The 26,414-nt window shown below is 47.1% G+C and overlaps 1 protein-coding gene across 3 annotated transcripts in view; it reads right to left on the bottom strand.

The window, feature by feature from the left end:
• FBXO32 (F-box protein 32) overlaps positions 1-24,601 on the bottom strand; it is a 34,212-nt gene extending 9,611 nt beyond the window's left edge. Inside the window, exons 1-6 of one of the 3 annotated variants that reach the window (XM_006879310.1) lie at positions 24,405-24,477; positions 23,327-23,372; positions 22,009-22,045; positions 16,514-16,595; positions 15,613-15,662; positions 14,189-14,281 (exon numbers count right to left, since the gene is read on the bottom strand). In XM_006879310.1, coding sequence (XP_006879372.1) covers positions 14,189-14,281; positions 15,613-15,662; positions 16,514-16,595; positions 22,009-22,045; positions 23,327-23,372; positions 24,405-24,477 — 381 coding nt within the window. Of the gene's footprint in view, positions 1-14,188; positions 14,282-15,612; positions 15,663-16,513; positions 16,627-22,008; positions 22,046-23,326; positions 23,373-24,361 lie in introns of all 3 variants that reach the window. The other 2 variants (XM_006879309.1, XM_006879311.1) reach the window with 2 other exon arrangements.
• Between the last annotated feature and the right edge of the window lie 1,813 nt (positions 24,602-26,414).

The raw sequence follows: 26,414 nt of genomic DNA, 5'->3' as shown, positions 1-26,414 counted from the left end.
CACTGCCTGCTCCCAAGGCACCAACCAGCTCAAACTCGGCAGTGAAGTGCCAGGCTTATCCACAGAACGTTCACGTACTACATTCAGTAAATATGTCTAATAATTAGACTCCCTTTTCTGCACTTTCTGGAGAAAAATCCAATTGCAGAGAGAGAGAGGCCATTCAAGGAAGCATACAGTATATCTGGAGTCATTGGACGCTACAAGTGTTTAAAAGGTTGGAGGTTTGAGTCTATCCAGAAGCACCCTGGAATAAAGGTCTGGTGATTTTGGAAAAACCACTGGAAATCCTATGGAATACTGCTCTGCTAGGACATATGGTGCTTTGTCAGGAGTTGGAACCGGTCAACTTGATGTCAACTGGTTTGCAGCTCCAAGGGAGATAGATGGGCATCTCTTCCCATGTAATTTACAGCTTAGGAAATCCAATGGAGGGGCAGCTATGATTTGGTTCAGACTCAATAGCAGTGAGTTGAGTGTATGTACATATTTCTAGTTGTCACTGTTGTTAAGTGTCACTGAGTCGACTCATAGCGACCCTAAGAACTCTGGTCTATCCTGGACCACCCTCATCATGTTTGATATACTGGAGCCCACTGTGTCAGCCCATCTCACTGAAGGTCACCTTCTCTTTTGCTGACCTTCCACCTTTCCAAGCATGAGGTCTTTCCCCCCCCCCCAAGGACTGGCCCCTCCTAACATGATGCAAGTATGTGAGATGAAACTTCGTCATCCTCACCTCTTAAAGAATCACGGTGGCTAAGGGTTCAGGTTCTTGTAGCTCTTTGGCTTAAATGCAAGTCTGATTTAACCACTTACTGGTTTTGTGGCTATGGAAAACTCCATTGCTTATGCCCCAGTCTCTTTGTATTTACACTGCAAGTACCCAAGGCTGTTGTGAACGTTGATGGGATGCACACACACCAGGAACACAGTGCTTCAATGAATCAGGTGCTGTCTAAAGATCAGTTTAAGAAGGGAGCTCTAGTGGCTTAATGGGTAAGGAGTTGTGCCGCAGGTGGTTCGAATCCACCAGTTGGTCCTTGGGAGAAGGAGAGGCAGTCTTCTCTCTTGTACAATTTGCAGCCTCTGAAAACTTGCTGGAGGGTCAGCTCTGAGTTGGTCTTGACTTAACAGTAATGAGTTTGAGTTTTGTTTATTTAAAGCAGCCTATCTCTCACCTACTACCCTTCCCCATTCCCAAATGAAAAGAAATAACGATAATAAATTAGGTTGGTGTCTTCTTAAGCTAATCTTTCTTCCATTCTGTTATGTGGCAAGATTAAAAAAACCCAACAAAACAACTGAAGAATATGCTGTTGAAAAAGAAAGCTTTCGATTTTAGAGACCATCTTATTCTACCCACTTTACAGATGAGCAAAAAGAGGCCCCAAAGGCTACAACATTACCAACTATCCAACACTTGAAAAGGGATCCAACAATGTCCTCAACACAGGAAAGAAAATGGGGACACTTCATGTCTTATCAAACTCAACCCCATCCACTGTCATGGAGTCAGTTCTGACTCAAAACAATCCACTGAGTTTCCATATGGCATTGTACTGGGTACTGGCCCATGACCAAAACCCCCAAGTAAATCAGTGAAATGAAATGGTAAAAAGTTGAGATGTGGAGTCTAGGAATTGCTGCATCAAAGCCCCTGCAATTCAGAACGTCTGTTTCCAAGGCATAAGTTTAAAAAGGCTCTTCCCGTGGAGCCCTCTAGGAGGCTGTAAACCTCTTATAGATTTAGAACTTCTTGGACTTTTTTTTTTACTGTTGAATATATACATAGCGAAACACCAATTGAACAATGTCTGTACGTACAATTCCGTGATTTTGGTTTACACTCTTCAAGTTTTGCTACCTTCTCACTCTCCTTTTCCAACCTGTTCATCCCTCATTAACATAAACCTGCTGCCCATCAGGACTTCTATCTGACTCTTCAGGTTCCTGTTTTTCATTTGATAGGCTGTTAACTGCAGGGTCAACTGTTCGAATCTGCCAGGCGCTGCATGGGAGAAAGAAGGGTAAACCTCTTCCCTTAAAGATTTACTGTCTTGGAAATTTGATGGAGCGTTACCTTGGGTTGAAATTTGCTGCATGACAAGGAGGGTTTTTTTGGGGGGTAGATCTTCTAAAAAGCACAATGCTCACGGCACAATACTCTTTACTGCTTAGATTAAACTATTACCTTATTTAAATGAAACTATTGTTTGGCAAACAGTAGTTTTAGTTTAAGGTTTAAAGATTAGCTCAGAACAATAGTGTCAGGGGTTCATCCAGCCTCAACAGTTTCAGACACAGGGGGAAAAAAAAAATGTGACTTGACATTAGAAAACAAAACCAATTCAGAACCATTTCCTGTGTGGTTTAAGCATCTCTCACACAAGCAGAGAGAGACATGGTTGTCTGAATGGGAGGAAGTGAGAAAAAGCTAAGCCTCACTAGTCACCATTTGTTCTAGGGCCCAAGGTTAGGAGTCAGCTAGGCTGGGTGCCTGAGAGGCTGAGGGTACGCTCACAGGTGATGACCTCACAGGATGCCGCCCCTGCCTCTCTGGATCAGCTCCGCCACCAACCAGCACATGACAGTCAGGAGAGCAGAGAGAAACAGCCGAAAGGGCTTTGCCAAACCATCCATCTATCTCCCTGATCAACAGCGAGAGAGTCAGGAGGCCAAGGCCAGGAGCTATTAATACTCCAAGCCTCTCACAAAGCGGGATGAAAGAAAACAAAGCCTCCAGCGGCTCTGAGCTCTGCATGGTGACTCACCAGCGGGTGGGAGGAGGCTCAAAGGCCTGGGAGGAGGGAGCATGAAACCCATCCCCAAACCAGGTCCCATGTGACCACCATCACATGAGGGTGTCTGTTTTCATCTGGTCTAAAAATGCACCAATCACAAGGGCTAGAGAACACTTGGCTGTGACTGTGCATTTGAGGGGGTCACCAAAGTCCTTGGGTCTGAACTGAAATTTTTGCTGTGACTAAGAAGGAGGAAGAGGCAGGGGGGAAAAATGCAGCAACAATTTGTCAATCCAATGACACGTCAGGCCATCTCAGTGTGCGTAACTGCATCACGAGGAACAGCCCCTCTTCTCACTGCCAGGCAACTGTGGGGTCAGGAGAAAGAGCCAGAAGAGGAGGAGACGTGGATTCTCCAGCCGGGTGACCTTTCCAACTGTCATTCATTTAGAGATGGTCACTGAGTGTCCCCACTGTCCTGGCTTGTGACAGGTGATGAGGACACTGGGTCCCCAGACTCACAGAGTTTGCAGCTTAGTCTCTGGTGTACGTGTGACCTTTTTGAAATCTCAGTCTCTTCACTTCTAAAGTGAAAAGACAACATACTTCACAGGGTTGTGATGAGAGTTAAATGACAAATATTTGAGGATCGACGGTAAACACCAACTAGAAAGGACAGAGAGCTACTTCTGAGAAACCAGCCATTGAAAATCCCAGGGAGCACAGCTCCCCTTTGATGCACATGCTGTTGGCATGAACTGGAATCAACTCAACAACAACTAGTGGTATTCCAACCCCCAGTCTCTCAGTGGAGTTTACCAGGAGTCAGTAAGCTTTTTCTGTAAAAGATTAGATAGTAATGCTGTTGTGAACCATACAATCGTTTGTTTCAGCTTTCAGTTTTGCCTCTGTAGTACAACAGCAAAAAGAGACAAGAAGTAAATAAGTGGGCATGGCTGTGTTACAATTAAACTTTATGTACAAAAACAGATGGAGAATCCGATTTGGCCTTTGGGCCATAGTTTGCTAACCTCTGGCCTGTATTATCCAAGAGTGAGTGGGTTCCAGAGCTAGACTGCCTGTCTCAGTTATTCCATCTGTCAAATATGCAGAATAGTACTTACTTTAGAGTTGCTGAGTGCTGGAGGTGTTGGAATGCACTCAGGAGGTGCCTGGCACAAAGAATATGCTCAAGAAATTATTATCGTGAACTATACTGGCCCTGACGGGGAGCAGGCTCAGAAAGTGGGGCCAGAGGCCTGGGAGAAAGGGGACCTGTGATCTCCGGCCCCTCTCTGGCTGAGAGATATTTCCAGGACATAACCTCTGCCCTTGGGTAAGAGTTGATTTCCTCAGTTTACTTTGCTTGTCTTGTTCTGGTTCTGGGAGCTGTTCTTTCTGCCCTTATGCAGAAAAGCATCCATTTATCGATACCCTGCTCAAGCCTATGTCTTTGAACCTTCTGCACGCTCAGTGAATCTCAAACCTTAGTGCTCCCCTTCCACAGGTGGGTCTAGCTCAGACAGCCTCTGCTTGATTGCCTCCAATGACAGGGAGTTCTCCCCTTCTGTTGCTGGCTGGCGAGGTAAAATATTCCCTCTCTAAAGAATGTCAAACATTCTTCTAGGTGGTATAGCACTGGTCTGTGTGTTGCTGTACAGAGGTAACTCTTGTGATGCTGAAGACTGTGACAGTGATATGCCAATCGTGGTAATGGGTACCCATGGTGGACAGTGTTGGCTGGAGCTTCCTGACTAAAACAAACCTGGAAGCAGGAGCGGCATCCACTTCCAAAACGGCTTGCCTCCGGAAACTCTATGTATGAACAATGCTCAGGCCGTTTGTTCATAGGGTTGCTATGAGTCATCTACGGCTCGACGGCATCAAACAACACAACATACTGTAGTAGAGAGAATGCTCTTTGGTAAGATGATCATCATAGACGGAATGGTAAATTACCAGCTACTTTAAAAATCTTCCCAAACAAAAATAACCCAAATCAAGCCCATGGCCACTGAATTGATCTCATTTGACAGAGACCCTGAAGAACAGAGTAGGACGATGCCACAGGATTTTCTAGACTGTAATCTTTACAGACGCAGTCTGCCACATCTTTCCCCCACTGAGTGACTGGCAGCTTTGAACCGCCAACCTTTCAGCTTGTAGTCAAATGCCTTAACCATTTTGCCACCAGGAGGCCTTTTTCTTTTTGGAAATAAATCTGTAGAAACGATTCATTTTTACTCCCTTCTCCCTCCTTTCCCAAGCTGCTTTTTAGAGCCACTGTATTTCAATTTTATGCATCCTCAACCAAGCACTTACATGATTTCAGACTTTAGTACTCCTCTGTGTCATTTTTATTACATTTGTCATATAACTAATAGCCGTCTATAACTTGATAAGAGTTAATGTTGGTATGGTTTATGTCTTGGTATAGTTACCTCTCCCATGAAGTCCAATTTTATAAAAATGCTTGCTCTATAAAAACGCAGCAAGACCATGTACTGTTTAGGCTCTGGGGAAACAGAGCCTGGAAATGTTTACATGACTATTACCCTGTGATAGGGAATCAGTTTTTAACATTATGAGAGAATCAGATGCAGAATGTGCTGGTAGCATGTTTAGTCTGAGACAAACAATACAAAAAAACCTCTTCAAAACCCACAAAAACAACAATAAAGGGATTTGGTAAACCATTTAAGTCTAATTTTCATATCAATAGAGCTCTACAGTTACACAAACTTAGAACATGTTGTCAGACAAGGCCAGTCCTTAGAAAAAGACATCACGCTGGAAAGATGGAGGGTTAGAGAAAGAGAGGAAGACCCCTGCTTAAACAAGACGGACTGACAGAGTGACAGCGGAGATTATGAGGATGGCTCGGGAAAGGGTAAGGTTTCCATCTGCTATTCACAGGGTCACTCTGAGTCGTAGTGGACATGATGGTACTTGACAGCAGGACCAGGACGTTGGACTGTGTGGAAGAGTCGTGAAGAGGGCAGACTGTACGTGTTTTACTTCTGTGTTAAGAGAGCTGTGTGTCTGCTGAAACAGGCCTTGTCTCTAGCAATGTGTTTACTAAGAAGACCGCCAACTGGATTCTTTACACCTAGCCACAGCGAAAAAAGGAGAGCGGAGGAAAATGTCTTGTTTGGAAATGGCTGTTTTCTGCTGAGCAAATTTTAGCTCAGGTGCCAGTAATCTGTGGTGTGCTGAAGGAGGGGCCGGAGGTGGAGGGGGCGAGGGAGGAAAGCTCGCAGTTCCTTCTGGATTCTGTGGGATCCGGTGCCACACGTGGTACTGTTAGCCTGCACTGTAACTGGAGTCCCTCTCGGCACCCGGAGGAAGGGACAGTGGTCACCGCAGGCTGAAGCCACATCCTGCCTTCAGTTCTGCCTCGTGTTAGCTTTTGATTTTGAGGAGGAGAAAAATCTCATTGCAAGCACTGTTCTCTAGCAAGTCTTGGAAAGAATATCAACCACAGTCTGAGTGGAAGATGGAAGACGAAAGAAAACAGGAAGAGATTTCCTCCTATCTCACTATACCTGGATAAAAGAAGCAGGGTTTCTCACTTCTCTTCTCTTCGTCCTAGCTTTTACATTTTAAAAAATACATCCGTTCACTTCACTGGAGTTGTTAGCTGCCAGTGAGCTGCTTTGGACCAACAGCGATCCCACGTGTGCAGGCTAGCAGTGCTTTGTAGGCCGCAAGGCCTTTTGGAAGGAGATTGCCTGGCTTGTCTTCCAAGGAGCTTTCCAGGTGGCTTCAAACCACCACTGTTTGAGCCAGTCATCAAGCATTTAACCATCTGTCACACTTCTGGTGGCCTGGTGGGTAAAGAGCTGTGCTGCTAATTTAAAGGTGGGTGGTTCAAATCTACCAGCTGCTCCACAGGAGAAAGATGGGCAGTCTCCTGTGTGATTTACAGCCTCTGAAAACCTGCAGGAAGGTCAACTATGGCCACTTCTGACTCAACAGCATGTAACAACAACAACAACAACAACAACAAATTGTATCTCTCTGCTTAAAACCCCAAGTGGCTTTGTTTTATCTATTTTTATACCCTTTTTTTTTACTGCTTTCAAATGGATTAACTCATAGTGACCTTCCATCAAGTGTCTGAGGCTGGGAATCTTTACAGGACGAGATTTCTTTCTCTCACACAGTCTGGTGGATTTGAACTGCTTACCTTTCAGTTTGCAGCCTGACATGCAGCACACTACCCCACGGTGGCTCCTTGCCCTCTTACTTAGAAATTATCACCCAACTCCTTGCTTCCAGTTGTTCCTAACTCTTTGACACCCTGCACTAGGTGTCCACTAGGTTTTCTAGGCTGTAAATCTTGATGGGAGCAAATGGCTTAATCTCTGTTCTGCAGGGTGATGGGTGGATTTAATCCAGGACCTTGAGTTAGCAGGTCAACAGGTCAACAGGCAACTCATTAAGGCACTTCCTCTGTCTCACAGAGAATACTGTCAAATTCCTCCATCTCCTATATCACTGGGCTCCACAGCCCAAAGTCTTCAGCTGACTGGAGACCATCCCCTGGGGCCCTAGACCCCTACCATTTCTCATAAGCTCAGTACTCAAATTAGGTTTCCACAGGAAGACTGTCTTTTGCAGCAAAACCTTCAGTTACATTTAGCAGCGCCTTGGCCTGCACCGAGCGCATGTGTTTCCAAGGCCCTTATTTATTCAGTGGTAACACAGATTAGAAACCTGGAAGGTTTTGTCCTGACTTTGAGCTTGAACACTGACAAGTTGGACGGGGGAACATTTTCAACCACATTAATAATCCACAGGCATGTCAAGATTGGGTAAATATTATTTGCAAGTGAAACATCTCACTAACTCAGGGAGTTAAAATCCGAAGGATAGCCAAGTTTACACAAACGAATTATATTCTCTCTCAGCCACGAGAAACTTGCCTGTGTTCCATCCATCCCAGATCTCTGGTGCTTACAATGGTGCTCTACTTCCTGATGCATCAGTCTGAGCTGTTTGACCCTTGGTTCTGTTCAGCAGGGGCTCCGCTCTACCCCAGCAACCCCATCTCCACCCTGCAATATTGGGAGTTTGAATGTCACATCACTGTCAGCCCTGGGCTCACCATCAAGCCTCTCCTTGCCCATTATTCAAGCTTCTGCTCATACCATTTGCCCTTGAAAAGCTTTCCATCTGACTCTGCCAAACCAAACCCCAGGCACCCTTCATGATAGGTATTCTTGTTCCAAGACCCTGTCCTCAGTGCTCTCCTATCTGTTCTCCTAGACAGTACCTCCATGAGTTGATCTGTGTCCCCTAAAAAGAGGTTGAAGTCCCAGCCTCTGTGTCCCACGTGAAGGGGATTTTATTTGAAGATAGCATTTTGGCAGATGTAACGAGTTATGTTAACACGGGTCACACAGGGCTCTGCTCCAACATGATCGGACACTCGTGGGAGCATCCCCCCACTTCTGTGGTCATGCCTCTGCATCTGTGAGTGTGTCCCCACTCCTGCTGACACCCGCGCCTTCACCCTGCTTGCTTACATGCCTGTCATGACCGAGACTGCGGAGACATTTACAGTTACTCCTCAAAAATCATTAACAGCCCAGTCAGTACCCATCAGAGGTCCTGCACCATGCCCTCCACATTCCGCCAGGTCTCAACTCGAAATCATTCCTGTCTGTCTCAGGTGAATTCACAGCTTTGTTCTTTTTCATTTCCCCACCTCCCTGCTGCCGTGGTTGGCCTCCTCCTCCTCTCCTGTCTCAGCTTTTCTGTCCCAGTGGGGAAAGATAGTATTAATTTTAAGACCCAGGTGGCAAAGGTCACCCTCCATTAGAAAAAGGCCAGTGAGGGTGTGCAGTGCCAAATTCACGCAAAGACCCAGCGGCAGAGCCGAGGAAGGGCCAGGCGCTCCCGCAAACCCCGGGCCACCGGGGCTTGGCAGCAGTGCACCCCTCATTTAAGGCATTAGGTTTAAATTTGACTCACAGACCCAGATTTCAGGCTTTCGTGCGCCAAGCCACTAGTCAACTTAAATGAAACCATGTTTTTGGAAACGGCTTTCAGGGGTGGTAGGAATGCAGGAACTTGCTGGAAGCATTCAAACGGACGAGGGTGGCAATAAGTAGGGCTGTGTCTTGATTTAGGTTGTTGCTCGACAGCACAAAACAACTTTCATCTTTGCTGCAAAGAGGCAGGGGAGTGAGGCTGTGAGTTCCTGCTTCTCTTTCCTGGCTCATGAGCACATACAGGTCATTCTCCTCTAGTCAAGAAATCGATCCTCAAGGTTCTCCTTGGCCTTTCTTGACCTGATGGTGGCAGCTATGGCTACCATGAGCTGTTGCTGTTAGCTGGTGTTATAATCTTTACGTTGCTATTGTTATTATGTGTCACTGAGTTGTAACCAACTCAAAGCTGACACTCTGGTGAGTTCTGGAGGATGTAAACTGCGTGGGAGCTTTGATGGCCCTGTGGCAAGAAGCTGTGCTGCAATCCCAAAGGAATACAGTTTGAGGCCACCAGCTGCTCTGGGCAATCTCCTCCCGTGCGATTAATGGCTGCTGAAAATCCTCTGGAGGGTCAGCTATGGGTAGGTTCCAACTCTATGATACACAACAACAACAACAACAACAAATTGCATGGGAGAAGATTGCCCAACTTTCTTCATGCAGCAGCTGGTGGATGTGTAGCACGTGTCTTTGGGTTGGCAATGCAACTCCTTACCCACGAGGCCACCAGAGCTCCCTTACAATATTGATAGGGAGCTGTAATCTGGGAGCTCCGGGTTACACAGCCTGTGAGAAGTTTCTCCGCTAAATTAAAGGCAGTTGGTGCGAATCTACCAGCTGCTCCGTGGCAGAGAGCTGGGCAGTCTTCTCCCATGCAATTTACAGCCTTCAAAAACCCCTGGAGGGTGAGTTACGAGTTAGTTCTCTGTGATGGTTAGAATCCACCAGCAGCTCCACAGGAGAAAGACAGGCAATCTCCTCTTGAGAGGTTTACAGCCTTGGAGATCCAATGACGTGTCAGCTATGAGATGACTGCATGAGCTTGAGTTGTAATCTTTATGGGAGCCGAGGTCCAGGCTAGTACTCTTAACGACCCCGTGAACGACGACGACTCTGAACCCTGTCCTAGCTTCTGGCATCCTCATCATCTTGGACACACTTGAGCCCACTGCTGCAGCCACTGTGTCAATCCACCCGGTTCAGAGTCTTCCTCTCTTCTGCTGTCCTTCTACCTTCCCAAGCATGATGACCCTCCCTAAGGAATAACCTCTCCTAGCGACATGCCCAAAGTACGAGACGAAGCTTTATCATCTGAACATTTAGTTGGAATGACTCAATTAAAGTTTAAATTCTGGGTGGTTGGAGGGGATATCCTTTTCCACCACTGATAACGCCCCAAAAAGTCATGTTGAGAAGCCAGTGAGTACCTCATTGTGTCTTATTTAAAAAGTCATGATGCTTAAGATGCTTCTTGAGATCTCTACGATACCCCAGTGCCTGGGACCCCAACACATTAAGGAAACCGGCTGTTCTAGAGATAAGACCTGACTTCTACATTCCACAAACTTGCAGGTGATTCTAAGGTGTGGTGTCTGGGCCCCAGTGTGAGTCGGTGCTTGGCCTCTAACCCTCTCCCAGTTTCTCCTACAGATCTCTCTCTCTCTGGCCTCTCTGTGCCCTGCGTTAATTAACTCCTGTTCCATGGGTTCTGAAGTTCCAGCCCCACCAACAGTCCAGCCCTGGAGGCCTCTCCAGCTCTCCAGTTGTGGCGTACCATCGAGTCAGAAATGACTCACAGCTGACCCTCAACGGGGTTTTCAGAGGCTGTTAATCACATGGGTGGAGACTGTCCATCCTTCTCCTAGAGAGCAGCTGGTGGAGTCGAACTGTGTGCTTTTGGAATTGTAGTGCAGTTTCTTACCACTAGGCCCAACAGAGCTCCCTAGGGGAACATCCAGATACGTTGGTCTTGAGGTGGGGTGAGGGGTGTGTTGGACCATTTTTTTAACTGGCCTTCCACAAATGAGTAAGTTGCTGCTTTTAAAGATTTGAAGTCATCTTTCAGACCCACAGTTAAAACTATATTTAAGTCATTAAGAAAGGGGGCAGGGACCAAGAATATAGCTGAAGCCAATTAAAACACAAATGATGATATAAAAATCCCACCAATTCATACCACATTTTTTCCTAATTCCAAAAATTTAAAAATGTTCATGACCACTAAAAAAAAAATTTATAACATTTAAAGACAGAAATGGTGACCTTGTGAAGGTCTCTCCTTTTGAAGGTGAGAGTCAGTATGAACACTATCAATTTTTAAAAAATGTAACTTGGCCTTAAAAAGATGCAGAAAAAAAATATATTTTAAAATAGCTCCTTATTAGAACCAAGGAGCCAGCAAAGTATTAAAAATGCATTAGGTCAAAGTAGTAAAGTGGGGCTTACACACCGGCAAGTTCCTTTGGAGAGTTGGTTTAAGGATAAAGAGAATATATGAGAAGTGTATTCAGTCCCTTAGAAGAAAGAAAAACTAACCTCAAAACGCAGGGCCTATAATTAAAATGCTTTAAGCTCTTTGTAAAAATAACATGTTATTTCTCAAATTACAGAGGGCTCGAACAGTAAAAGGAGGGGGAAGGTTGTTCTTTCCAAAATAGGAGTATTCTTCCACTATTTCTGGATGGAACAATTTTGAAAGCACTCGGCAGTTTCTCTAATTTTACGATTATTTAAAGGAAAGTATCCATGGTGTACTTTACAATTAGGTAGTATCAGACACACGTTCTCTGCACGGAACCACAATCAAGTCCATGAGTCCCTGGTTAATTATTATTTTGTTAAATAATAAAAGCAATTTATTTCCACCAATTAAACAGAAAGGCACATCATTTGGGGGAAATCATGAATAATGTTTTAGGTACCACTGAGTTGATTCCAAGTCATAGTGAATCTGTAGGACAGAGTAGAAACGCCCCAGAGATTCCAAAGTATACTCTGTCTGGGAGGGAGCTCTGCTGGCAGAGTCTATGAAGTTGTGCTGCTCACCTAAGGGCCACTGGTTTGAATCCACCAGCAGCTCCACAGGAGAAAGATGAGTAATCCACTCCAGTGTAATTTGCAGTCTCAGAAAAATTGCTGGAGGGCCAGCTCTGAGTTGGCTCCGACTGGTAGCAGCAATGAGTGAGTGAACCTTTCAGGGAGCAGGCTGCCCTTTCTTTCCCCTGTGAGAACTATGATAAACGAGTAATACTAAACATCAGGGGCTGTCACTGGTTCTAGTCTGCAGGGCATTTCCACGCACACTGGTGAGATTTACAGCTACCCACAAAGCTGAGCTTATTCTAGTCCCTGACACAGTGGGAAGCTGAGTCTTAGAGAGACTGAAACTGACGTTTGACCTCAGGCCATCTTACCTTAATAGGGATGAGAAGGGAGGGCGAGGGGAGCAAAATGAATAAATGGATAAATTGAGTGAAGAGAAAGTACAGTACAATAAGGACTTGATGAGATATTGTCAGAAATAATCAACTGTAATTAATGTTATAAAACAAAATATTTATGAATAAATGAAAACCAGTATGATTTATAAACTTTCACTCAAAAATGAAAAGAAAAAAACCACCTCTGTCTACATAGACCTTCCTGTCACGGAGAAAGTGTGAACTGTGTTGTTGTTAAGTGCTCTTCATTTGTGTATGACTCATAGAGACCCTATCAACAACTTCCAAGTCTATTTCTTCACTGGTGAAGCGTCCCAACCTTGGACAAGTCATTTAGGCCTCAATTCTTTAAATGGAGATAAGAAAGTTCTTGCAGTACCCAGGTGATAGGAAGCCTTCCCAGACTCGGGGGGTCTGAATGTCATCCTCTGGCTCGGCCTCTGGCATCATGTGACTTGATGACAAGGTATTCAGACACAACACAACCCAGACCCAGAGCCACACTTAGAGGGGGAAATCCCTTCCGACTTCAGAACTCAGACCCCCAACAGGGGCTGCTCTTAGACCCAGCTCTGGACAGAAATGCACGAGACAGCTTACAGCAGGAAAAAAACAACAAGAAGCCACTTTTAAAAAAAATCGCCAGGTTGAAAGTCATGCTTAAGGTGATTTGCTGGCCTGCCTTTATCACGAACACTTTGCAAAAGCTCATTTAAAATTAGAAATTCCCCCCCCCCGCCCCCGCAAGTATGATTTAAAAGGGAAAGAAGCTGACCCAAAGAGATAGCTGGCCTAAAGCTCTAAGCAAACCTGGTCTGAGTGCTGTTGTTATATGGGAGAGAGGTGCAAGGGGCTGGGGACGGGAACTGGGGGAGAGAGGAGCTGGCTACCTCTGCACTCACAGCTTTTTTAAAAAATAATTTTTATTGCTTGATTGCTATTGTTCTTCCTTCAGCAGAGAATCTGGTGGATTTGAACTGTGTACCTCTGGGATTGCAGTACAGTTTCCTGCCACTAGGCCACCAGAGCTTGCCAATCACACAGCTTTGTGGGCCATGTCTGGAGCCAGCTGAAGCAAGACAAGGGGATGGACAGTGAGAAGAACCCCAGGTGCATGAGGTTTAAACACGCCAGAGTGCTATATGGCTTCCTGGCTGCTGAATTCCTTCTTGCCACAGCCTGTGTCGGCACCACGTTCCCATTTCTCCAGAGTCAGCTCGAGGAGGGACCCCAACAAAAGAAAAAACCCACTGCTGCGAGTCAATTCTGAGTCATGGGCGATGGCATGTGAAAACCAAAGCTCAGTCCTGGGACAGAGCTCATTCCCCACAACAACCTGCTGTTCCTGGTTGCTGTAGGGTCAATTTTCAATTCATATGGACCCAATGTGACACAGCAGAACTGCCCAAATGGGTTTTCTAGTCTGTAATCTATGGAAACAGACTGACAGGCCTTTCTTCCTCAGAGCTTCTGGGTGAGTCTGAACCACCAACCTTTTGGTTAGGACATGGCAGAACTACCCCACTGAGTTTCCAAGGCTGTAATCTCTACAGAAACAAAAATCTCCTGGAGTCGCAGGTCAGTTTGAACCACCAACCTTGCAGTTAGCTCATGAGCACTTAACCACTATGCTAGCAAGGATCCTTAACCCAAGGAAATTTCACTGGGAAAGACTTAAAGAGCGATAATGGTGTCCTTTGCCTGTTGGAGCCAACAGCTGGCATATCTTACAGGATCCCCACAAGAATGATAAAGTATGTACACTTTATGAGGGTTGCACAGGCTGGGGCAGAGCTTTGCTCTGTTGTACACAGAGTCACTAAGTCAGAGTGGACTCAACGGCACCTAACAATAACGGTAACAGTAACAGTAACAATAGCAACAACAAGCCCTGAGAATATGTTACTTTCCCCTTTCCACAATGTTCCCCGGATCCTGTAAAAGGTTATTCCAAGGAAAAGGAGTTCAAGACAACCCAAAGAGCCTTTGGGATCCTGAGACTTACCCGAACTACGTAGTTGAATCTTCTGGAATCCAGGATGGCCGTGGAGAAATCCAGCCGGTTGAAAGCTTCCCCCAAAGTGCAATATCCATGGCGCTGAACAAGAAAACCGAAGGTCAGTCTGGTGACAGAACTCATTCTCCACAGTAACCTGCTATTGTTGCTAGGTGCTACCAAGTCGACTTTTCACTTACAGAATAGAACTGCCCCACCCTGGGTTTTCTGAAGCACAGGGTCAGTTCTCTTTTCGGTGGTGCTTCTGGTTTGACTTGAACTGTCAACCTTTTGGTTAGCAGCTGAGGGCTTATCCATCGTATCAGACCTATACTGGACAAGCTTGCTTAGTAGACCTAGTGCTATTTGCTTCCTCCACCGTACCATTTTTCTGGGAATCCCCATGAGCCACAAAGATGGCTAATGCAACTGATGGTTGCCTTGGCCAGTGACTCACTGCCCATTTTCATGACTTGTCCATTTGTGGTCTTGCTCTCTGCACGCATTGGCCTGGAAGAATCTTAAGGAGTTGCTTATCAAGGAAAGGCTGGGAATTGGGTTTACAATTTACATCAGTCTACAGATGACTAGTGACCATAACATTCCCCCAGGAGGAGAATTAGACAGACCTGCATCAACTCGGTGCCTAGCACTTGGCAGTCTCCATACTCATGAGGCTTCGTGAGGAAGCAAACACCGTTCTGACCTCTACTCTACGAATGCACAGGGAATTGAGAGAGCAGAGGCCTGGCAAACACGGCCAGCTCTGCTCGAGTATCTGGAAATCTCGGGTGTACTATTGACCTTCTCTGGGCCTCAGATCAGTGAGGGAAGGAGATGCTCCCCTGGTCTCTGTCGTTGATAGAAATTCTGTCATTCTATCCCCATGCCTAGTGTCTCAGTTATCTGAGCAAATGGCTGTGCCAGGTGCAAAGAGAGGGTCACAGGGGGCTTTTATGAAGTGTCACACAAATACAAACGGAGTCACTGGACGGCTGTCTGCCCTGTATCTGAGCCTCACACTGAACTGACAGTGGGAACCTGCTCTATTTAGAGAGCGGCCTTTCCAGGGTTAAAACTTAACCGGGTTGAAGTCTGAGGTAATCTTAGAGCAAAACGGAGACAAGGCCCAGGGCTTTACGGGAACACATTTGAGGAGGGCGCCTTCATCCTTAGAAAGCACTTCTATACACATTAGTTGACTGAGTGCTGAGGGGGTCCCTGTGGTTTCCTGCTGATTTTCTCTGTCTTTTTCTCTCACTGAACTCTGATGGCTGGCTAGGTACTGGACTGCTAGCCACTACTGCCCACACCCAAGAAGGCAGCAGTGGGAAGATGCTTTGCAATCAAGCTGTTCCTCACCGGCCCCTGCCCTGCCGTGAGCAGTATTCTACTGAGGCTCACTCTGACGATGGGTGATGGTGAAGGCTTACCTCTTTTGTGCTTCCTTTGTGAACATAGATCCATTTTTCTTGGTGGAAATCTAAGCAGAGCAAGAGGAAGGAAAAAAAGAAAAAGACAAGGCTTTTATTATGGCCTCAAATTTAAACCACTTCTTTTTCATTTCCTCTAAAGTTTTTAAAGTTTTAACAAACAAGGCAAAGCCTTTGCTGACAATCCAGAAAGCCTCAAACACTGACTTTCTGAAGCACAGGATCAGTACTGGAGCGAGAAGGGACTTTGTCTGAAGCCCTCCAAATCTTTGAGAGCCAGATTTAGTGTACCAAAGCAGTGAACTAAAAAAACAGCAGGAGGAAAGGAAAAAAAAAAAAAAGAAGAAGGGTAGAGTTCAATGTAAGCACCGAACCTACAACTTACAGGAGACCATAAAAAAGTTGAAAAAAGGCCCAGATAACTTGAAGAAACGGTGCATTCAGATGGATGGAACGGGACAGCTGTGATTCATGCTTATATATTCTCCACTCATACCGACACACAGCTTCTAGAAATGCTAATCATGTTTATACAAGGAGAGCGGAGAAACAAAATCTTTTGCTCAAAGCCTCAAAACACCATTCAAAATAAAAGCCTTTGGGTAGAAATGATTCATCTAACCAGATCACCGGGAAAGAACTCTATCAAATACCAGTGACAAGCAGGAAGGAGAAGCCACCTGGCAAATAACTTGTAAACAAGACTATAAAGAGGGCATTAATCTCCGTGGAAAAACATGCTGCCAGGTTTCGGTGCAAAGATCCCGGTCACCTCTGTCACGGGCGCCATAAACATTAAACACTAAGACGTTTAACACACGAGCTGTGAGCCGAATCCCCTGCTCCCCCCAGCCACAGAGATCTTCACACAGCTTTTTTAAGTTCCCACCAAAGGGCTTACAGTGAGTCTTGGTTTTACAGTTCATTATGTCCTTCTTCCTCTTCTTGGCTGCGACGTCATAGTTGAGGCTGTTGAAAAGATTCTCCTTATTGTAGACCTCCTTGTTGCAGTAACTACAAAGGACAGCAAAGAAGAGATGATAAGTAGAAGAGCTATACTTCATTATGAGTGGTCTCTAGAAATAAGGAGCTCTGGTGGGGGTAACCAAAAGGTCAGTGGTTCGAACCTATCTGCCACTCTGCGGGAGGAAGTTGTGGCAGTCCCCTTCCATAAAAATTACAGGCTTGGGAACTCTGTGGGGGCAGGTACACTCTGCCTACAGGGTTACTATGAGCTGGAATCCACCCGAGGGCAAAGGAACACAATTTCTATAACTAACTCAAATGTGTTATAAGCATATACACCCCCCACCCCCGCCCCGCATTCTCAAACAAAATAAAACAATAAAAGGATCACTCAGTAGATCCATACACCATAGACTTCTCTGGGACGGAGTATCATCACATCTGTGTGGAAGGCAGGGATGGGGGCTTCCATTTCTTTTGAATTCCCCAACAGTGCCTGCCATTGTATTCCACACACAGCACTGCACTCTTTAATTAGGAGCCAGGCAACCTACTACAATGTCACTTTAAGTAAAAATGACCTCGTGGGGAAGGGTGGCTGCTGGCCTTGTCGGACTGTACAGTGAGGCCTTTCGCTCCACCTCAAGCTTTCTCTTTTGTCTTTGTAATAGCTTTATAGAGATATAATTTACAGGCTATCCAGTTTACCCACTGGACCCAAGCCACATTTAACTAATGTGTTCTTATCGGGTCTTTAATACATGGTCCCATTTACAAAATTCTACCGGTGAAGGTCATTTCCAAGAGTTAGTTTGTGTGTGGTGCAACTTGTTTCAGCTTCATGTTACTCCTTGACTAACATGAAGTACCATGTGTTTGGAGGCTCGAACCTGCGTCCTAACTAAAGCAACTTAAAGTCATCATTTAGACACAAAGCATAGAGTATGCCACTAAGTTCACAGATCACTGAAGGATGGGCAAGCTTGACTTGGGTCAAGTCCATATTCCCCTCAGCTGGAAGAGCTATTACTTATGGGGGATGACAGAGCTCTATCCACTAGACTATGTAACGCCAAGGTCAACATTTGAACAGATTCCACAGAAAGGATGCAGGAGGAATACTGGGGTGTGATAAAAAGATAGCTTCTCAGCTTCCCAATCTCATGGGATATGTACGTTCAAAGCAAGACTTAGAATGTCAACTAGTAAAATTTATACTAGGGTTTGTGTTATACAACAGCATACTGTCATTGTTGTTAAGTGCTGTTGAGGCAGCTCTGACTCACAGCAACCTCCAACGTTTGATTTTCTGAGTTTCCCTGCTGAATTAAAAATGTCATCTGATGTCTATCTTTCTCACCCTCCCATCTGTTGGCTAAAAGGAGGTATACTTGTACCTCTCCATTCCACTGGCATTGTGTAATGGTGCAAAGTAAAGCGAGCCTGAGCTAATTTTCAGCATCCTTATTTACAATAGTCTCTTAAGTTACTTGCCAATTAGTTCAACAATACAGTGGTATACAGCTTACACATGATATCACCAAAAATACACTTATCATTGCATTTCTGTATCCAGAAGGCTTGATGGGTAATCAACCAACTAGTTAATCTTCCCACGTAAGAGTATGCTTGGGAGCTTTGATTGTATTTCCTAACGTCCTTAGCCTTCTCTTTTTCATTCAGGGAAGCAGAGGGTATTTTTAGGTTTCAGATGGATTACCGCAGAAGTTTTCATCTCTCAGCAGCCAGAGGTGAAAGTCTGGGGCCAGGCCTGGTATCACACATGAGTGTGTGCTGGCCTGCTTGCATAACCATATGGTACCCAAACACTGACCAGTCCACTGGCTGCTCCAAGGTCAGCAGGAAAATATGGACAGAATGCTTAGTCCCAGAGTCTAACTCGAGAAACTGCAATCCAAGTTGAGAACAAGGGAGACAAGATGGAAGGTCCACGATGTACCAAAGCTGAGAGCAGCTTTCAGAGGCAAAGCTGGGACATTCTGCCTGCAAAAACACCACTCCAGAGCTCCTTTTAATAAAAACAACACCACCTTGAGCAACACGGCCCTACAGTAGATACCCCTCAGCCAGAAAAGCTTACAATGAAGCTGTCTCCTTCTCCAGCAAGCATCTAAGGTTCAGCGAAGTTAGAGTCTGCACCATAGATTGTGTCCGTGTCTTAGATGCTTTAAATATTTATATTCCCTCTTATTCTTTTCTAATTGGAAACATTCCTCCCAGGAATTTGAGCACTCCCTTGCCTCACAGGAGACGACAATAACCTGCTTAAAGCCGCAGTGACTCATTTCCAAAGCCACTTTAAGAATAGCTTTCCATAACTGATGATGCCCCCCCTCTGTAGAATGGATAACTTTTCACCAAAGAGCAGCCCTGAACTTTCAGCTCCGTGTTGGGTTTTGGACTGCAGAGGCAGGGCTGCGGGGTTTATTTGTGTTGCCTGCTTATATGTTTTCTTTTAAGCACTAACATAGTCGGTGTGAGGCTCTTTGGAGGATTCAATTATGTCCAATTCAAGGAAATGCAAAGCCCATGGAAAATTACTACTGAAAATCTTAAGAAAAGCCACCATCGTTTAGAAACCACGGCTGTTATTTATTTACTTTTTAAAATAAGAAGCCAGCATAGCCATCATAAAGAGGCTTTCTACCCTCAGCCCCGTGAAATTCAATAATAGCCAGCAACTTGCTACGTTGTTGTAGTCAATTCTTACTAATCCTAGTTTTTATAGTCACAAATCTGGAATAAGAAGACCTCTCCATCCTATACTACACACACACACACACACACACACACACACACTCTCTCTCTCTCACACACATTCACACACTCTCTCTCTCTCTTCTACTACAGGCTACTGTAAGACACTTGTAAAAAAAAGGTTATAAGATTTTCAAAATAAGGCCATTTTGGCAATGGAGAGAGAGAAAAGAAGGAAAGAGTCCTATTTGTCATTTCACTTGCAACAATCATGGGCCATTTAGAAAGCTGCGGTCTGCCCCAAAGGGGGTAGTTGGTAGATGCCATCAAGCTGATTTTGGCTCATCCCCTGTGCCCAGGCAGAACTGCCTCGTTGGGTTTTCTAGGCTGTACTCTCTACCAGAGAGAGAGCGAGCTGGTGACTTAATCCTTGAAGAGTCCGGCTGTTAACCCAAAGGCCAGTCCCCTCTGCCAGTTAGAATCTATCAGCAGCCCCACCCCCCAGCAATCTCCTCATATTTATAGCCTTGGCAACCCAAGGGAGGGTCAGCTATGAGTTGGTTTAACTTAATCAGGAGGGTGAGTGAATCGTTATGGGAGAGCTACAAGTCTTTCTCCCTTGGAGCAGCTGGGTGAGTTCGAACTATTGACTTTTCAGCTAGCAGGCAAGTGCTTAATGGTTGCTCCACCAGAAAACTTTCTGTTGTTATTGTTTGGTGCACTGAGTCAGCTCTGAGTCACAGTGCCTCGACACACAGCATAACACGACCCGCCTGATCTGTGGCATCCTCCCAAGCCCTGTGCTTACTGGCACCTCTGCGCTTACTGAGCCTCAGTCAAGGCCAGTGAGATTCCTGGGCTCACTTGCTCCACTTCTTGCCCACATTGCCACACTCACACGACTAGTCCCTGGGTTTCTCTGGTGACAAAATCAAACTGGTGTCTAAAGCTCTTAGAACAGTGCTTGGCATATAGTAAGCACTTAATAAAACCTTATTTTTATTTTTATTTTTTTGTTGTTGTTCTTATGTGCCGTCCAGTAGCGACCCCATGTACAACAGCCCTAAACTCTGCTCTGTCCTGTGCCAATCGCACTGTCTCCGACACACCCATCCCGATTACCCCAGTCACTGAATCAATGCACCTCATAGAGGGTCTTCCCTTTTAAATTTGTTGAAACTGTAATTTAACTCTTATTTTTATTTCATACACACGATTCATCCAGGGCCCCAAGGGCAACATTTTGCTTCCTGGTTCAGCCTTTAGCTTGACAGTAAATCAACATCAAATTTTCAACTGCAGCCATGAGATGCTGGAGGAGAGTGAGTCAAATATCACCGATTATTCATCTTGGGGGTGGGATGGGAGCCAGGCTGAGGGCATATGAGGTGCCTGGGTAGTGGTGGTGGGGCCTCACTCACCACTTCCTTGAGGCATCCTCGGACCGCCCCATGCTGGGCTCTTTCTCTTCAATTTTTAACCTGCCTCACCAAAGTTAACACTGACTATTCCCCTTTTGGAGTTCCTGGGTGATGCCCCCCAACAGGTTGTTAGTTCAAGTCTCCCCAGAGACTCCTCAAAGAAAACTGGGGATCTGGTGGTTCAGCCCAGTGCATCTACCCAGTCACTGCAAAGCTTGCGGAGCACCCCTCTACTCCGACACGCCTGGTGTCACCAGGAGCTGGGATTATGAGCTGGGTCACCATAAATTGAGGTTGACTCATTAGCAATTGGTAAAACAAATTCCTCTTCTACGTGATGGGTTTTTAACCTTTTGAGAAAAGGAGGCCTGCTCAAAGCGTATCTCAAACTCGGTGTTATTTCAGTTCTGGGCACTTAGCTGTGATGGGCTCTGTACTACTGTACTATTGAAGGAGGACAGGGGCCTGGCCCATGGAGACAGTGACCATGGGGTCCACAAAGGTGTGGCAAAACTCACCACTAGTCTTAGAGTGGAAACCACCCAATGCACCTTCTTCCAGGAATTGGGATTATAGACAATGCCGGGCCTCTGGAGTTCTTTTTTCCCCAGGGCGCCCTCCCTCTGTCCTCTGCTGCTCCATGCTTTTTGTCTTCTCAAACAGGAGAGGTATTCAGCATACCTGCAGCCAGGCACTCAGCCCAAACCTGACGTCACAGGGCAACATCACTCCACGAAAACAGTGGGGATATTTGAGACGACAAACCCAGGCCTCAGAAGGCCAAGTGCTGTTAAGAAGTTGGCCCACTTCTCCTGTTATGTAGAGAGGGATTGTTTACAATTGCTAGGCTGGGGAGGGGGGGAGCGAGGATAAACCAAATCAACACAATTAAAAAACCATGCAAACAGCCAGCTGACTGGCTGAACCAGTGACTGTTCAACTCTGACTCATCAAATAATGACCACAGGTGGATGGGTCACCATAACAACAGTGCAAGTCACAGCCCCTGCTCAAGGGCATGGGATGACAGAGTAGAAAAGAAGGTCTGTCCTGGACAAAGGGGTGTGGAGCCACTTGATCCTGGTCTAGTCTTAACTTCTAGGGTAAGTTAAAACCAGGCCTTTCACTGCTGAAGAGAGAGACACAACTGTTTACTTCTAAGGAGAGTCATACCAGCTTATCTCCTGGGGCCAGAACTCTGTGAGTCCAATATTCATACCAGCCAGAAAAGCTGCCTTTGAACTCTTCTCCTCCAGTAACCAACAGTCTGCTGCTCCCCACAGAGGAGCACCCCACAATCACAGTTGAGGGCAAGCCCATTGCTGCACCTCTCTAAAGAAATTGCAAGTTTTATATAAAGTCTCAAAGAGCTCCTGTGTGATACAAATGGCTGAGCACTGCAGTGCTAGCTGGAAGGTTGGCAATCTGACTCCACTGCAATCCCGAAGGCACACGGTTCGAATCTACAAGCTGCTCCTCAGGAGAAGGACGAATAGTCTCCTCCCGACAGATTTACTGTCTCTGAAAGCCTGCTGGAGGCTCAGCTGTGGTTCAGTTCTTACTAGAAGTTAGATAGGAACAAAAGGCACCAAAGAGAAGCAAGCAGGCCCGAGTTGCTTCTGAGAGCTACAGCCTCAAAAACTCACAGGTAGGAACAGCTCCGCATGCATGGTCACCACAAACAGAAGTGACTTGACATGGCAGCAACTAACAAAAATTAAAGAACCAAAATGCAAATGCTAGGGCATCTATTGCTTAGTGGAGTTGGAGAGAGGGAAGCTTCTTCCTTTTTTTTTTATTATTAATCCTTTCCTATTTAACTGAGGCATAAAGGAGCTCTGGGGGAGTTGTGCTGCCAACCCAAAGGTAGGTAGTTCTAATCTACCAGCTGCTCTGAAAGAGAAAGATGGGAATCTCTGATGGGATTTACAGCCTCCGAAAACCCACTGGAGGGTCAGCTGAGTTGGTTCCTACTGTACAGTGATGAGAGAGCATTATTTGGCATAATTGGGAGCTTGGGTTCTTAGAAGATTACACTGTGGTGACATCAGTTAAGCTCCTCCCAAACACCCCCTTTTTTGAATTACTTATTAGATTTTTCAGGAGCAGATTTACTTTCGGTGCTCCCCAAACTCCAAGAGACCCCTTCAAAGTGTCCCTGCAGTAAAGGTCAGTATCCATATATCTCTCCCCATGCACCTCAAGATGAAACCACCTGTTTCTTTTCAAATGGACACAAAGGGAGTGTGATGTTTTACAGATTACAAACAGGAGAGGGTGGACCTGGAGGTCAAGCTGTCAAAATAACCACATTTTCTTGATAATTCTCTTAAAATTTAGGGTCAAGAGTTCATCCAAACCACCACTACTGAATCTTAGTTAAAGCGAAGCAGGTTCCTTTATAAGGCTACCCACTGGAACGGGGAGGGGGGAGGGCCAGTAACTGTAATCAAATAAATGCACGGGAATAGGCAGGCACCCAGGGGTGACCAGGAAGCACCTCTCCTTGTGTGACCCCACACTCATCGCTCTCTTTCCGGAGATCATAGGTGAAAATCTGAAAGTCAGCCTTTGCTAGATTCCAAACCCCCTGAATTATTAGCCTTCACTTGTTTGATTGGGCAGAGCGTTGTAGCTTAGTCGAAGTGGCAGTGCCACTAAACCAAAGACCCCATCTTTTTGGCGGTTCCAATTTACCAGCGAGAGAAAAGAAAGGCAATCTCCTCCTGTGAGATTGACAACCTTAGCAATCCCACCCGAGGGTGAACTTTGAATCGGTTCTGACTTGATGGCATCTAGTTGATATTTTGTTTTCTAAACCTTCACGAGTTGAATCCTTGGCTTGGCGCCTGGCAGAGCCCAGGTGAGACGGGAGTCCAGAGCTCACAGGAGGCAGGAGGGTGGACAGACACCACCTGGAATGAGTGTGCACTGGTTCTGCAGAGAAAGAAGGCTAGCGGCAGGGCCACCGAGAAACAGGTGCAAATGCGTCAGCCTCCAGGGAGCAGAGGGCGCGTGGGCTCCATGGAGCTGGTGGGAGGCCGCTGCCTCCGCTCCCCTGCAGCCCCCGCGCGGTTGCGCGAGCTCGGCCGCTGCCCAGGGACCATCTGGCCTGTCCCCTCGCCGCCGCTTCCCGATTACTCATCCTCCTGCCCACCTTGCGGTCGCCTGTGCGTGGGAAGGTGCTGGCGGCGCTCCAGGCGCGCGACCTGCGTCCCAAGCCATCTCCTGACCGTCCCCATCCTGTCTCCAGCGCTCAGGCCCCTAGCACCCTGGCAGTGAAAAGTGTGTCACACACTCGCCCGCACCCCAACGCGCAAACTGGATGACAGTCCCGCTGGGCCTGACGCGGAGGACCCTGTAAAGTGATGAACTTAAGTTTGCGTGTTTGGGAATAAATCTGAGGTCGTCAATGTTTCAGAGCGGCTCAGGCACCTGGGAGTCGCGCCCACTTGTGGACAGTGTGACCTTGAACAGTAAGAGAAACTGAGGTCGCAGTCAGTCTCTGGCGCTCTGGCCACCCCGCCAACAGTCCAGACAACTCACCCCCAATCTCCAGCCAGCGCCCCCGTTCCCACCTCGTCCCAGCCCTCTGTGCCCCGGTCCAGCAGTTCTACGAGCCCTGGCGGGCCGGGTCCCCTCACCTGCCCAGGTCGCTCACGAAGCTGCCACTCTTCTCATCCAGGAAGCGCTTCCAGCCGTCCGCAGTCTTCACCCAGCTCTGGCCCGGGGACCGCCAGTCCTGTCCGAGGAACGGCATGGCTCCCGAGAGCGGACGCACTGACTCACGGATGGGACTGACCAGTGGACGGGGCCCGGTAGTCTCGGAGACGCGCTGCCCCGGGCGGGAGCTCGGCGTGCTGGGGACCGGCGAGGGGGTGCGCGCGGGGAGTGGATGCCGGCAGCGGCTGTGGTTTGGAGGTGCAGAGCCGGGTCCCCTGCGGTGGCCGGGAGAGGCGCGGACCAGAGGGGCGCAGGCGGCTCTGTGCAGTGCTGCGCGGCGAGCGCGGCCGTGCTATTTATGGGGCGCCCCGGCCCGGGCTCTTTGTTGCCGGAAGAGCTGCCTGCTCTTGGCCCGGCCCCCAGCCCGGGGCCACGTGGCTTTGTTTATGGGCTTGTTTTCCGCGCCGCCCGCGGCTCCTGCTCCTCGCGGTTGCACAACCGCGCACAGTGGAAACTTGAAGCCACGCTGCCAGCCCGTCTCCCGGCGCCCGGCGCCCCTGGCACCTCCGCGCGCCCTCCCCGCCCTGGGGCGCAGCTGCCGCGGCCTGATGACCAGGCCTGATGACCAGGCTGGAGGGCCTGGAGGAGGAGGTGGAGGAGGCCCAGCGATGTCTGGGGACCAGGACAGCACCGCCCCCCTTTCCCTGAGCTGTCACCGTCTCACCCCCGCAGTCACATCAGCCCAGCAAGGTGTCAGCAAGGAGGACCCAGCGCAGCCAGGAAGAAGTTTGGGGCAAAGCTCATGCACGGAACTGTCACTCAGCGAGCCCGCACTCTGGCCTGCTTCCCCTGCTGGAAAAGGGATGGGAACCTGGAGACTGGAGAACATCTCTCCCCACCTCCCCCCACCACCCCAAGGGTCACTGGAGAGCAGGGACAGTCTCCTTTTCCCATCGTGAGAGTGCGCTGCGGGAGTCCAGTGTCCACAAGGTCAGGGGGCAGGCCAGAGGTCTCTATCCCTCTCTTGGCCCAAATCACCCCTGTTCATGGAGTTGGGCTTTTATTTTGAGAAGCCGTGCGCCTCTGTCAGAAACCTCTCTAGTATGACCAGCTCAGGAGTTTTAAAGAGCTTGAAGGGAGAGACCCTTCTCCCAACAGCAGCTCCCCCTCACGCCTCCCTCACTGCTGGTGATTAAAGAAACTTAAGGGACAGCTTAGAGAGGTGCACCTGGGTTTATGACCCTAACCCTAACTGGCTCTGTGCATGGTTACGCGGTTTTCCAGATGAAAGGGCCCTGGGCTTGGAGAAATGGTGAGCTATGAAGTCACCAAAGGTCTCAAGGCCAGTTTCATCACAATCCTTAGGATGCTAAACTACTGTTTGCTTTGACTTTTTCATTCCTTCACACCCCTGCCCCCCAAGCAGCTACCCCTCCCTGCAGAATGTTAACTCTTTGTATAGTGGTCGGTCTTTTCAAGGTGAATCCCTCAGACTACTCAGATTGGTAGTTGGAAACCACCAAGGTTTTTTTAAAAAAAAATTATTTAATTTAATTTTTTTATTAATGTCAATGACCGCCAAGGTTTTTTGTGGAAAAAAAGAAAAAGGCCTGGTGATAGACTTCCATGAACATTACACATAGGAAGACCATACTGAACAGTTCTCTTTTCCCAGCCCTTGGAAAAAGATGTTCCCCTGGGAAATGTGGAGGAAAAGAGAGGAAGACTATCAGTGAGGTGGATTGGCACCGTGAGTACAGAAGAGTAGGTTGGAGTCCATCAGAGACAAGAGGATGGCTCATTGAGGGCAAGGTTCAGATCTGTTCATAGTGTCGCCATGAATCACAGTGGCCTAGACAGCACCTAACAACAACAACAAACTCTGGAGTTAGTTTCGAGTTTCTGTGTTAACAATAGGCTGTCTTTACATCAGAATGCATCCCATGAGTGTTTAACGTGTAGCCCCCTCCATCCCTCACTTCTGAGTGCCAGCCTGTAATCGTTATTTGTTGTAGGAATGAAGGTTTTGCTGAC

The sequence above is a fragment of the Elephantulus edwardii genome, unplaced genomic scaffold (assembly GCF_000299155.1).
Source record: "Elephantulus edwardii isolate Elephantulus edwardi_28Jun2011 unplaced genomic scaffold, EleEdw1.0 scaffold00003, whole genome shotgun sequence".
NCBI lineage: Eukaryota > Metazoa > Chordata > Mammalia > Macroscelidea > Macroscelididae > Elephantulus > Elephantulus edwardii.
This window is presented reverse-complemented; position numbering and strand designations above follow the sequence as displayed.